Source organism: Antrostomus carolinensis, unplaced genomic scaffold (assembly GCF_000700745.2).
Source record: "Antrostomus carolinensis isolate BGI_N321 unplaced genomic scaffold, ASM70074v2 scaffold3957, whole genome shotgun sequence".
NCBI classification, from domain to species: domain Eukaryota; kingdom Metazoa; phylum Chordata; class Aves; order Caprimulgiformes; family Caprimulgidae; genus Antrostomus; species Antrostomus carolinensis.
Genome location: NW_010329343.1, coordinates 21,461 through 36,305, shown reverse-complemented (window position 1 = coordinate 36,305; position 14,845 = coordinate 21,461). Strand labels below are relative to the sequence as shown.

The window sequence follows — 14,845 nt, the reverse complement described above, 5'->3', positions numbered from 1 at the left end:
AGGTAGAGGGATAAAGGAGTGTAATGAAGCGGATCAGTTGTTTTGGGAAATTAATTTTTGGATTATACTGGATTGTTGCAATATTATCTTGCAAGATATTTTTTTGAGTTTTCTGAAACTGGCATACACCAGTGCTCATGTGGTTGTCGATAATAATTGCAGCTTGAGCAGACAACTCTGTACTCAGAACCTGGTGAGTTGATTCCTTTGGCTATCCATAACCCTTAATGGTTCCAGAAAGAAAAAAAATTAAGTTTTGCAAGAATCCACATGTGAAAGGATGGATGCTTTTGTTATGTTGGAGATACAGCTTCTCACCCAAATGACTCCGCTTTCACATTATTGCGACTATAAGTCTTGTGGTCTGTTCTTGGATAACTGTTACTGTGCCGTCCAGAGAGATAAACATCCAGACCTAAAAACTCTTGTTAACATTTCTTGGTGTAGGATTAAGGAGATGTGTTCAAAATAGCTCAGACAATTACTTCTTTAGACAGTAACTTTTCATAATATGGTATTTCATCTGAACAGTGTGTAAAACTTTTTCAAATTCAGTGATGTTTCCTTTGAAATAGAATCAAAATTCTGTTTTAAAGGGAAATATTAAAACCTTTTCCACTTTGGTATCACATGATTTCATGAAATATCACCCAATATGTAATGGATTAAAATAGCAAAACAGCAATTGGTAACTTTATACCAGTTGAAACATCTCCTGGCTTTAAGTGGAATTCTCAAAATAGTTGCTTTTGAAATTAATACCTGAGGACCTTGGGAGATAGAGTTGGTGCCATTCTAGTATCATAGTCTTTATTTTCTTGTTTCATGTGTTAGCATTCATTTTTTTTTCATGTCAAGAATATAAGGAGTTATTTCTGTCTAAAATAATGCATCAATTATTGGTAATTACCAATTGTTCATTAATGTTTCTAAAAATAAAATGCAGCTAATATATTGTACGCAATGCTCATGTGACATGCAGTTGACTTCGTAGAAAACATATATTTACATCATTGTGTGCATCAATTTTTAAATCATAGTTTCCCAACTGAGGAAAACTTCAAGTTTTAGCTAATTTAGTTAAGATCAAATCCATATACTTAGCTTTTTTGCTTTACTGGCTTATGTGAACACGTGTAAAACTAAAAAATGCTGAATGAGAGGATATTGATCTATTTTAGTTGCTTTAGAGCAAAGTGAGAAGCAGTTTTTCAGATCTGACACACCAGGGTTTATGTGGCAGTGTGGCACATGGTAGAATTTGTCATGGCTTGAAAGTAGTTCCCTCTGACTAGAATGGATTGCTGTAAATGTGCTTCTCCAGTGTAATCATCCACCAGAACTGTGCTTGGTTTTCATCAAACTGTTTGTTATCAGACCGTCTTCTAAGGTCCCATAAAATGAAGAGATGTCGCCAGAGAACACTGGGAGAGGCACTGAGCAGAATACCCACAGAGTTCCTGAATTTTAATGCTAACGTTAGCTTCCCCCGTTCTTTGTGGCCTTTAATTCATTTCTTCCTATCAGTTTCTCTAGCTGCCAGTGAGGGATACATTACCCAGTGGAGTTAGACTTGCAAAACAGAATTAGTTAGTTTTTTAATCGAATTAGCGTGTGAATGAAAAATCACCACGATAGTAGGTTCTAAGGAGCTGCTGGTTCTTGACAAGAAAATACAGTTATAATTATCCTTGACAAATTCTAGGAAGCTTTTTGGATGGTCAGATGTGATAACTTGAACTCAGTGAGGTGCTTATAAAAAATCCTTTTATTCCCTTATCCCTTTTCTCAGCAGTTGTATGTATATCCAAAGTTCAGATGAAAATACTTTTTAAAATAAAATGTCTGTATTAACTTGATTTTAAAATCTCTATATCCTGAGCTAACAGTCGTGCAAATGTAAGTCTTACTACCCCATTAGAGTGGTTTTATTTCTCTGTGTTTACAGATAAAGGTCAGTGTTCCTTATGTCTTAGAAAAATCACCCTCTGTCAGTCTTCTTTCTCCGCTTCCCTATAAAAATTTTGTTTAAAAACTGGTAATTGTGATGGTTTGGCTTGAATCTTGATCTGGTGTAAATAATGTAGACAAGAATGTACCTTAGATATAATCTTCCAAGGCCCTAAGGGAGTAGGGAGATGTGGTCTTCCTCACAATATTGCCTTTTAAAGTCTTCCTCTCACTCGTGCGTAGCAGCCACTGCCCTCTGCCGGGAATACGGACTTTATAGTGCTCGCAAACACATTGCAGCCTCTTATTTATTTATTTATTTTACAAAAGTGGAATAACGTTGTTTCACGGATCCTGTAGTCTTTTCATTAGGTAATTAAACATGTCCAACTGCCAAGAAACAATGAACATAGTGTCTTAGCATGATAGGAAAATGTATCTGTAAAACTGATTTTGTGGATGGGTAAACTAAAGAACAAACTGTCCTGTTAAATGTTAAATTCTGTATTAATACAGAAGTGCATGGAAGTTCATGAACAAAGCACTGGTACCTGGAAAGTGTATCAGCAAAGTATTGCCATATCCCTATCCTATTCCTGTATTCGTCCTAGACAACTGCTTCTGGCCAGTATTAGAAGATATGGCGCCAGGTGAATCTATGGGGTTTATTTAAATAAGTAATTTAAATAAGGTCATGTTTTCATAGAATCATAGCATGGTTGGGTTTGGAAGTTCACCTCGTTCAAACCCCCCTGCCATCAGCAGGGACACCTTCCACTAGACCAGGTTGCTCAAAGCCTCATCCAGCCTGGCCTTAAACACTTCCAGGGAGGGGGCAGCCACAGCTTCTCTGGGCAACCTGTGCCAGTGTCTGACCACCCTCACAGTGAAGAATTTCTTCCTAATATCTCATCTAAACCTCCCCTCTTTCAGCTTAAACCCATTTCCTCTTGTTCTGTCATTAACTGCCCTTATGAAAAGTCCCTCCCCAGCTTTCTTGTAGCCCCTTCAGGTACTGGAAGGCCGCTATAAGATCTCCCCAGAGCCTTCTCTTCTCCAGGCTGAACAGCCCCAACTCTCTCAGCCTGTCAGCCTTTCAGTTTGAGTTGTAATGCAGAGCAAGGGAATTTGGGTTACTAAGCATTAGCAAACATACTACAGCATAACAAAGCTAAGAGTAGAAATGTAATATCTATGTTGTAAAAGGTTATCTACTGTGATTTTTTTTTCCTAGTTTAGTGTATCTGTAATTGACAAAATACAGTATCTGTGTAGATTAACACAATAAAGAAGTGGCAAACAGCTTCTGTTAGGTTGTTGTTCCTTTGCAATAGGAACAAACCAGGAGGAAGATGTGGTTCCTAACTTGAATAGCTTGCACTTGAAAATTGAAGATGTAACTAAGCTTTAAAAAAATAATTTATTTTTTTTTAAAAAAAGGAAGTGCAAAAGTCACCATTTTCAAAGGCAACAAGTGATTGATTTAGGAATGCTAGTATCTGCCTTTAAGTCAATTGAATGTCTCCCCTACATGATGACACAACTCAGCTGTTTGCAATTTAACGATTATGAACAATTTTGAGGGAATTACTTTCATTAAAAACTGCTAAATGTATCCACTCTATAATTTGGTGTCATCTTTAGCATTGTAGAATTGTCAGGTGTAGTTGTAAATGAACATACCGTGGAGTTGATCAGAAATGAGTACTGGTTTCAGTAACATTTTAGAATCATAGTTTTCCTTAGTTTGATTTTGATCTTAGTTTTCTTCCCAGCAAATTAGCTTTTGCAGGTTAAGATCTGGACTGAGAGTCTATCTTTCATTAGCTACATTTGCTTTATGAATTTAATCAGTTTCTACACCCCCCAAAAAAAAGTTGCGTTATCTAACTCGCAAGTAGATTTTATAAAATACACTTAAGAAACTTATTTCAGGTAGAAATACTGTAATGTAGTGATATGGTTAGGCAAACCTCCTTTCTGTTTTATACCTTATTTTATGTGTACCCAGGCTTAATTTTATAAAGCACTCACTTCAGTGAAAGCTGCGTAAACCTTGAGGCTTTAGATCCTGTACTTTACAGACCAGGGAATATACAAACACAAGATTTTTGTAGCTGATTGTAGTTTCAAGGGTTTGCCCTTTTAATTCATTTTTTTGTTTCTTAAATGCCCCAAAGTATTTTTTTAAAGCTTTGTTGACCATGGTTTTGAAATCTTAACAATAAGTGCCAATATTTAAATGGACCTATAAACCTGATTCCTATAGAATCATAGAATGGTTTGGATTGGAAGGGACCTTAAAGATCATCTAGTTCCAACCCCCCTGCCATCAGCAGGGACACCTTCCACTAGACCAGGTTGCTCAAAGCCTCATCCAACCTGGCCTTGAAAACTTCCAGGGAGGGGGCAGCCACAGCTTCCTTGGGCAACCTGTTCCAGTGTCTGACCACCCTCACAGTGAAGAACTTCTTCCTAATATCTAATCTAAACCTACCCTCTTTCAGTTTAAACCCATTTCCCCTTGTTTTGTATAGTTTCTAGGTGCTTTTGAAAGCTTAAAAAAAATCACAAGATCACTTGAATTGTGATCTAGAGGCTTATTTAACAGGAACTTACATGTCATTTTGATGTATATACACTTCTTTCTTATGGCCCAGGTTTTACCTGCTTATACCTGTTGAAATAATTTGTAGGCTTGTTTCCTTACTGTACAAAGCAACAGAAATCTTTTTTTTGTTTAAACCTTAACTATTTTTGGAGACCTTAACTATTTTGGTCCACCCATGTGGACGACAAATCTGGAAAACAACTTGCACAAAGGATGTGCAGTAGGTATAAGGTAAGGTGCTATCGACACCAAAATGCAGTTAGGAAATTTCAGAATGACTGTTGCTTGTGTTATGTGAGTTTATCCCTCCTTCTGCATGGGCACTACAGTAATAATCATTGCTATGTGATGTTTTAATTACATGATCACATACAGCTGAATGCTGCGTTGCATAATTCTGGCATAGTCTGCACCAGAGTTAGTGTGTGATACTGTTGTTATTTAAAAAAACAAAACTAAACCACAAAAAACAAAACAAACCCCCAAAAAACCCAAACCAATGAACCAACCAAAAACACCAAACCAACTAATCAACCAAAAAAACCCCAGAAAAACCCAACCAAACCACCACCTTTGCACGGTTGACAACTGTAATCTTAATTTTTCTGAACAGTCTTCTTGAAGCACTGAGTCTTAGACTGCCATAGTCACAGCTCTAACTGAAGTCAGTGGGTGTCGTACTTTGAATTGGTAGTGTTCTATGAAACCTGAAAAATCAACTTTCAGAGGTGCTTAACCTAACATCAAGAGCTCACATATGCTTTCAATTTCTCTGTCCTCTGTTTGTAAAATGAAGATAGTACCACTTTCTTGATTCTCAGCTGTAGTTAAATATCTAAAATAAGTTCATTACTGCAGGTGAAGTACCTAGCCCTTGTGGTAACAAAAGCCAAAGAAGAAATGCATAATTCTTCTTCTACACAAGCATTTGAAAGTCCATGAAAAATGAAATCTTGTGACACATGAGAAGTGAGGAAAAAACACTTCTTGCCAAGTGTGCATTATATGAGAACCACTGTTCTGCATACAGGCTGTCAAGGGTCCTGGGAGAGAGGAAAGCATCAGTTAATGTAAACCAAGACTACAGCATATATCTAAGAGATAAAGATTAAGGGAGCACAGGCAACTGCTGTCTTAACACTGGTGTCTGACTTTTCAGCTTTAATAATGTTTTTAAAGTGTAGCTTTCATTTGTGTGATTACTGTTGGAAACATCATTAGTCTGTTTATTTTTTATATCTTCAGCCTGGAGAAGAGAAGACTGAAAGGGGATCTTATCAATGTCTATAAATACCTGAAGTCTGGGAGCCAAATGGATGGGGCTGGGCTCCTTTCAGTGGTGCCCAGTGACAGGACAAGGGGCAATGGGCACAAACTGCAACACCAGAAGCTCCAGACAAACTTAAGGAAAAACTTCTTTACTGTGAGGGTGACGGAGCACTGGGACAGGCTGCCCAGAGAGGTTGTGGAGTCTCCTTCTCTGGAGATGTTCAAAACCCACCTGGACACTTCCCTGTGCAACCTGTTGTAGGGAACCTGCTTTGGCAGGGGGGTTGGACTGGATGATCTCCTGAGGTCCCTTCCAACCCCCACCATTCTCTGATTCTTCCATCTTAGCGTATATTAAATAATATTTTAAAAGAAAGAATAATGAATCAGTTAGTGAATATTTTAATAAACAAGTTGTATAGCACATCAAGTGGTGTTCAGACAAGTTAAAATAATGATTTTAAAGTTGGAGGCCAACTCATAGTGCTTAGTTAGGAAGCTCCAAAACAAAACTGCATGTTACTTTAATCTTTCCTCGGTGTGACCTCTGATGTGATCTTTAATTAGACAATGACATGCCTTTTGTTTTTTTTTTTTCCCCCACCAGAAACCTTCAGTAAAACTTGATAAGAAATTGCCTTCTTAATTAAATTCTCAGTTTATTAATAATGCCTCAAATGAACTTTGCGTCTTTGCCTGTAACTTACAGAGCTTTCTAATAGATTTGTGCTGCCATCACTGTCTTTAAATTTTTTAACCAAGTTAGCCATGCCCTTACTATTTTGCATTTTCATTTAAACTTCAGCGTGCAGCTGCATCACAGATCATGACTTAGGTTTTTCTGTTCCTTTCTTGAATTATGATCTTGAAGTATTACCTCAGTGCTCTATTTTTCAGCCCTACTAGTGACAGAGTGCAGCTCCTTTGGAAACAACAGAAAGGGCTCTATGATTTTTTGTTATTGCTTAATGTCCAAGTTGTAAATATTATCTAGTCTTAAACTGTATTTTGGTTTTAGGTAGTTTTGGAGTGATGGAGTGTCTGCACTATATCATAGTTACTGTCAATCATGGCTCTTTCAGGATGTTATTGGAACTGGCCCTGGAATATCTTCCAACATCAACAAGAATAAATTTTCTCTTGAGATGAAATATCTTTTTCTAACATACATAGTGTTTTGTATTCTTCAGACAATCTCTAAAAGATGAGCGACTTCTTTGATGAGTCAATGAAGAAGGATGCTTTATACTTTAATTAAATGGAATATATAATAGAAACAGGAGACGACTAACTCTTAAAACCGTCCACAGAGAGCTCCAAATAATAAACATCCTACTTGAACTGAGATGGTAATAGCTGAAAATGCATTAAGTAGACAGAGAAACAAAAACAAATGAAGGTGAGAACTCAGTCAAGCAGGCTGAAGTGGAGTAAACACTTTGTCAGCAGGGTAGCCCCTGTTAGTGCTAATGCGTTTTGCATTAGTATGATGCCTATAAAATACTGACTCCTGGCATCAGAGTTAATGACAAAAATCTACAACAGTTTTACCTTATATACACATGCAGGAACAGTAATACCATAAGACAGATTCTTCTCTCTTAATGCTTTTTTTAAAAAAAATAAAAATATTTCAGCGTGTGAAAGAGCTGGTAACAAATGGTCAGTGACAATTGTTACATAAATGTGTTTTGGTTCTGAAGTTGAGTTTTGATCAATAATTGATGAAATAAAAAAAATCAGACAGTACCAGAAACACACACCAAATCAAGTTGTTATTTTTAGTGTGTTGTTCAGAGGACCAGATTAATCAGGCTAAACTTTTAATAAGAGGATTATATATGTGTCAATATTACGAGGATTTGTAGCTTCATTAGCAACTTCAGAGGAAGTAATACTTTAATGTGTGCTACTGACTGAAATGGAATACTTCTGTGACTGGTTCATAAAATAAATTTCAGCACTGAAGGGTTATGCAGAGGACAATGGTAAGTGTCCAAGATCATTTGCCACTAGCCTTGTCATCTTGTCCCAAGCCAGTGCTGGCTGCAAGGTGAGGAAAAAGGGCCTGTAGGCCATACTGTAAAGGTGAGTGGAGGGGTATTGGCTGCCGAAACAGCAGAAATCTGCTCCTCAGTGGAGCTTCTGCATATGGACTGTACAGCCAGAATCTCTAGCACAGGTGTAATCTGGGCTTGAACCCGCTTTCCCTGGCTCTCTGTTGTGTGTGGCCCAGAGTTGGTACCTGGGTGCTTGTGCCAACCTCATGCCAGTTTCGCAAGGGCAACAGGCCAGGGAGAATGTGACTTGAGAAGCTGTCAGGGTGCCCCTGCATCATGGTCTCCTGCATTTGAAGTGTTTTCTAACTCCTAAGTGAGATAGAAAGCTTCAGAGCAATTGCAGGGAGCATGGAAATGGGGCCAATACCAAGGTTAAAGGAATACAAAAATGGCTTTAAACTGTCCATGGAGCATTTGCAAATTTGCTGGTCGTTCCATCTTTTTACAGTAAGTGGAGTAAGGCAGAAGGAAATTAAAGGACTTGTCCAATATCAGAGTAAGTCATGCTGAGAACAAAATAGAAAGCTTTGTCTTAATCTCCAGGGTTATGTCTTTCCAAATGCTAAAAGGAGAGGGTCTGAGAACTTTTCCATGTAAAGAAGTACAGCTGATGCCAGCTGAGCCATGTATAACAACAGGCTGGCTGACCTGGAGTTTCAGTTGCGTCTCACCAGACTTGAGTCTTGTCAGGGAGGTACAAACTTACTCTATTAAAATACTCATGGCTGCTAGTCTCAGATCTTTCTGATCACAAGATTTTGGAGTCTGCAAAGGCACGTTTCTGCCAACATTTACAGAATATTACCACTAAGCACTGGCGTGGGTGTTTCAGAAATTCTTGTTAAACAGCTCAAAATGATCTGCCTTTTATGTCCTTAATTAGAGGAACTTTTGAATTGCCTGCTTTTTGCACTGCTGAAGTAGATTGAGTTCTTGCTTGGCTGTGATAAAGATGTATGTTGTAACCCTCTACAAACTGTGGTTTTATATCTGTGTAAAAAGCAAAAGAAGTATTCCATCTTCCTTTCTTCCCATTTGAAATGCATTAGCCTTATTTTTGTTCTCTACCTGTTTCCTCCCTGCAACTTCCCTCGGTCACTGCTGTTGTCCCTTTCAGGTGCAGGCATCTTCTCTGTACTTAAAAGTACTTCAGTCCTAAGTACGGAATAAAAGTTACTGTTACCTAAACTGTTTGCTTACCACCAATCTTCAAATCTCCAGCAGCATCCTAGTATGTGTTGCTTTTAGTGCTTCCATTGTTTTCTTTTCCATTTGATATGACTGACCGCTGTCCAACTGGCTATTACTTGTGTCTCATGGTGAGGTATGCAGTGGAGTAGCTCTGTCATGTTTCCATCCACCAGTTCCTTTCACATTCTTTAACCTTTTTGTGCTTTATTTAATCAAAACATTTCCAGTTCAGCTACTCTTTGTCCTGATGAGATTTTATTTCAGAGGTGATGCGTGAAGCTGTTGCTGGTGACCCTCATGATGATAAGTTTCTTGGGTTTTGGATAAGAAGTCCATAATACTGTCTGGGGACTGAAACGGAGGGAGGAAATAAACATTATATATAGCTTTGAGGAGAGGATATAGTATATACTGCTCTTAAACACTGCTATAAATACTTTTATAGTAACAGTTCTTTTCCATAGATGCCACAGGGAAGTTGCATGGTTGTAAATGGGAAAGCAGGGTGATTCATGAGAGTGCAAGTGAGAGAACTGGCTTAGAGTCAGAGACTGTAATACCTGCCTCAGGGCGGGGGTTAGCTGGTGAGAAGCTCTAGAATATTCCCATTAATTTTCAGAAGAATTTTTGGAATGCCATCAGGACTTCACTCTTGCTTGTGTATAGACCATTTCTGCAGGTTTTTCATTCTTGCATCTAAATAAAACAGGAAGTCCTGGTCATAGACAGCCAGTAATAATTGCTCAAAATAACTTCTTGCAGAGGGGTTCTAGTTAAGCAGTTATGCTTGGCCTACAGCAAATTTGTCTAGCAACTTCAGTTAGAGAAAATATTTTATTTCCTGTTTTTAAGATCTTAGCAGCATTGCAGTGCTTTATAACCATATTATACTGTTAGTACAGCACATTTCATTAGCTGGGAACGGAGCTGTGACATTATAATGCAAAATGCTGCTGGTTTTGCTCTATGGAGTCATTGTGTCCAAGATACTGAAGTACTCGCACGAGTAAAACCAATGGGATGAGTTTCAGCAGTATGAAGTTTTTCTCCTAAATATGATGACTTAATAGCTCAAGATAAAGCTGTGACTTAGAAGCTCAAGATTAGTACTGCCTGCAGTACTAACAGGGTAGATCTTGCAGAAAAAATTACCTTCTATGTAATGAAAAAGCAATTTAAAATTAATGTATTTGAATGTGTACTTGAATGAGCTACTACTATTTGTGCATATCTTCTGTTGATGGTTTAGATACACAAATAGAAACTAGTAACTTCTTATAGATTTTTATTTCATCACTATGGGTGAAACCATGAATAAAGGAACTGCTACAAAATTGTATTTTTGTCTGTTTCCTGTTACTTTCAGTACTTAGAACATAAGCTTTTTATTTAGTCTGGGTTAGTCTTGGGTGAACTAAATGCAGGTCTATTTATGATTTAGTAACTAGCCTGTGCATTTACGTTTAAAAAATCTTGCTGCTGGAAAGCATCCTAATAGCTGTTCAAATTATTTATGCTTTAGGTTGACTTTGTAGCTTAACCATATTTTTTCTTTTCTTCTATGGATTATGGTTGATAATGATTATTTTGTTTGAGGTTGTCAGGATGCAGAAGAGACACATTTTTAGCTATCGAGCACTGTTCAGGTAAAGCCGACAGTAGGAATGAGCACCCATATGTACCTATGTCAGTAAGGGCAAGCAAGCATTCCTGAAGCAAGCTACAAAGAAGCAAAAGTAAGAATATGATCAGAACTAAACACCCTCTCTTCTGTAATTGTAGTATTTCAAAATACATTGTTTATGTATCATTCTATCTTGGATCTTCATTTCTTATGGTTTGTTTTGTTTCAGCCTCTTGGGGCCAGTGACTACTTGGAAATATCAAAGCATTTTGACACGGTCTTTGTTCGTGTCATACCACTTCTTACAATGGCAAAAAGGACTCAAGCTCGTCGCTTTATCACTCTTATTGATACCTTTTATGAGCATAAGGTGAGAACCGAGCTTTTCCTCTATGTATAGGAATAATACTGGGAGCCCTGAAACCTGACTGTTGTAATTGGTTTGAAGTAAGACTTTCTGTAGTAGCGATTTGGAAAACATAACCAGAATGAACTAGCACTGCCAAGAAACATCATTCTAGCTTCACAAAAAAGGCCTCTTTGCAATAAAGGCAAATAAGCAGGTATTTAATTTTTTAAAGATTTCTGTGAGTATTAAGCATGACCATAAAAGAAGCCTGAGCTAATTTGCTTTTCTTGAATAGGGATGTTATTTCTTTCCTAACCCAGGAAAATCACAGAAGGCGTGTCATCATTTTAATAATGAAAGATTGTGCTGCCAACTGTGCTGGAGTAAATGGAAATTTAAAAAATTTTAATCTGTATGGGCAGTTAGTCAGGAATCAGTGCCTTCCTGAACAGAGTACTGAGGAGTTAATAGTATAGTTACATTATTAGGTTTAAAGGAAACAGTCACTGTAGGCTTTACATGAGATTGCAGAACTGCTAATGGAATAGTAATGATAAATGCAGCACTTCATGTGGATTTACAGAGCTTTCAATCATGGAAGCAAAATCAGCAAGACTAAAACAAAGAGAAGTTCATGTTTAAGGTGATTTTTTAAAAAGTAATACAGGATATAAAACCCTGTCTTATGTGTGATTATATATGCACACACTTAAATATTTATGCAATCAGGAAATATCGAATGAGATTTCTTTTCAAGAATGTCCTGGCAAGAAGATCAGAAAGGCCCTGGTTCAGCAAGGTATTGAATTAACTAAGCGTAGGAGTAGTCTCGTTTAAGTCAGACAGATTCTTTGTCTATTATGATTTGGAAATGGACAGTTTGTAAGAGGATATGCTAATATTTATAAACTAATACTAGTGTGTTAGAAATGGGGGGGTGATCTGCTCTATCTACATGCTGTCATTAAGAATCGCAAGCAAACAGCCGCTTTCTATTACTTCCTCCATCAGAGAAACACAAATGTTGAACTCCTGTCACAAGCAGTGGTTTGGAAAAGCTGCCTGAGAGAGCAAGTTTGTGTCTGTCCTGTCCACAATGCAGACACTTCCTTCATGCTCTCAACAAGTGTCTCCTTCTGTAATAATATTTCAGTCTGTGGTCACTGCAGCCTCCCCAGAGATACTGTATCTCACTGCACATTGTATCTCCTCCCAGCAGACATGAAAACAGCATCGTTATTGTTATTAGCAAATAAAGCACATAGATGAAGGCAAGAATGGCTCAACTCAGCCTTCTGGGAATTTTGGAATTTAAACAGTCTTTAGATGGAAATATGTGTGCAGTGCACTTAACTACTCAGAGGAATCTTACTATGGGGGGAAAGAAAGCGTTGCTTGCTAATACTTTATAGCTGTTATTTTAGAAAGTAAAGTTGATTGTGAACTCATAGCCTGCGTAGCAGATATTCTGAGTGTTTAATAGCACAGTTATGCTGTTCTCTGAGTAAAAGTTACACGAGTTGTTATTGAGAAGAAGATCCCATAAGGTCGGTATTCCAAATTACTAAGTCAGATAAATCTGTAACAGCAGTTCTAACAAGAGAAAGGGAAAATACTTGGAAAAAACCCGAGGTTATAATTTGAATCTTGCTTCTCATAAAACATGTATTTTATCCCTTGTCTGTGAAGCCCAAGTGAGTATATTGTTGCCTGTTTTCCTTCTCTCAGGTGCGTATTATTTGTTCTGCAGCGACTCCTCTCCAAAGCTTGTTCCTGGTAGAACATGACAATGGTGAGCTAGAGGACCACAGAGTGTTGATGGATGATTTGGACTTGAGCCAGGTACATGATATTAACATTGTCTCCCTTTTGTAACAAAATTGGTTTTGCTCTCCTCATTACAGCAGCATTTTAGGAAGAGGAATCAACTAAACATTTAACTAGAGATTTGCTGCTTTTTCTGCAGTGTATCTGTCACTCTCGTAATTGCAGGTTATGTTATTTATTCATAGTCAAAGAAAATGTCACAATATATAGAACCATTTTGCATAAGTTTTAGGGTCATTTTGATTGTTAATCGTTGTATCTGTTCAATCATGTATGAAAACACTGATTTAAGTTTAGTTCCTACATTTAAAATACAGAAATAAAAGATGGTCTGTTCTATCTCTTCTTAGACTACACAGGGCTGCCTCACAAGCAGTACTGTTCTGCATGTTGCTTATTCTGGTTTTGTTTTTCCCTATGACTTAGTGTTAATGGATTTTTAAATTATTTGTCTAAATCAGTATACAATTAGTCAACAGAAAAGTGGAAATAGATGGTTAACATCATCATGTTGTTTTAAATCCAAATTATTGCTTTGTTGCGTTCCTCAGAGGATTATCTAGCTGAAATAGATGTTTTTCTTTAATTTCTGGAGGTTAATTTTATTTTCCCTTGTCGTGCTGCTATCTTGTATTGTCCAAGCCTGTAAAGCATTCAGCCTTAGGAGTTAGATAGGATGCCCTTCAGGACAGCTATGTCCCTCACAGTTTTGTGGTACTGTTTTTGTGTATTAATGTAGGATTCTGCCAAAGGACTCTCCATGTTTACAGGAGAAGAGGAAATCTTTGCCTTTCAGCGCACTATCTCACGGCTTACGGAAATGCAGACTGAACAGTACTGGAAGGATGGGGACAGAAGCAAAAAACCGCTATAATTAAAAGCTTAATAAAATCACCAAGAAGTAAAACTACAGAACTGGAAAGTTTTTTAGCACAACTGAAATAATAATTGCACTTTATCATCTGGACCGTGTTTCTTTCATCAGCTGATTTATGTGCTTAAGACATGAGGACTCAGTTATTTTTCTGTAACAGCAATGTGTGGACATATGAAATTTTGCCTTCATTTTCTCTTCTGTAAAACAACTTTGAAGTCCAAGAAGTTTAATGGGATTAGAACTGTTCTGGAGAATGGATCTAGAGACAAAGTTAATGGCCCATGCAGGGTTCAACAGTAGATTTATAATGTCACGTGAAGAGGGCACTTTGTGGTTCATGCTGCTTCTATCATGTACAATGCAGTTTGCACAAAAGAAAAACCAAATGCTTTCTTTATGAAACTCCTGATACTGTATAGGTCCCTGCTAGAATCCCAGAACTTCTTTGTAGTGTGTTCTGGGTTTGGGGTTTTTTTTTTCCTATTTCCTGTGTGGAACCATCTGCTGACTTTCAGGCTCTGAGATTTTCTTGTAATCAGGCTGTCGCTCAGTCTGGTTCATTGAAAACTAATTGTTTGAACCAAGAGAGAAGCCTGAGGAGGAACTTGAAGATACTTGAAACCACGCAGGATTAAGATCTAAGTAATCATGGATGGGAAAAGAAACTATGATAAGACAGGGTATACTGTAACATGTAAGTGCAAGTTAATGCTCTCCCTAAATTTTGTGGTTCTTGAAAGTCTGGAAATGCTGCCTCTACACCAGTGACATATTTCTACCCTGAATTTTGCTAGGCTTCATCGAATCTAAATCTTCCTGCTTTCCTGTATTGCTGCTCTGATCTGGGGAGAGCAGTACACAGTACTGCTGAGGCAAGTCATCGTGTTACAATACAATGTGTTTTATGGAAAAGATGGGATATTAACTGGTGCCCCAAAACACGTAACCCAACCTCGTGTTTGTAGTTGGAAACTTTCTTTTAGTTAAAAATGCAATTGAGTCATTCTTGGTTTTAATCTAATTGAAACAAAAGAAGGTATTGCACTTATTGGCTTGTATTTTAAAGAGCATATTTAGAAACCCTGAA

The 14,845-nt window shown here is 37.6% G+C and overlaps 1 protein-coding gene across 1 annotated transcript in view; it reads left to right on the top strand.

Moving 5' to 3' along the window:
* The window catches only part of AFG1L (AFG1 like ATPase), a 38,561-nt gene extending 24,806 nt beyond the window's left edge, over window positions 1–13,755 (top strand). The window contains exons 5-7 of the mRNA XM_010172515.2: window positions 10,935–11,075; window positions 12,783–12,896; window positions 13,621–13,755. Of these exons, the coding sequence (XP_010170817.2) occupies window positions 10,935–11,075; window positions 12,783–12,896; window positions 13,621–13,755 (390 nt within the window). The remainder of the gene's footprint in view (window positions 1–10,934; window positions 11,076–12,782; window positions 12,897–13,620) is intronic.
* The last annotated feature ends 1,090 nt before the right edge of the window (window positions 13,756–14,845 follow it).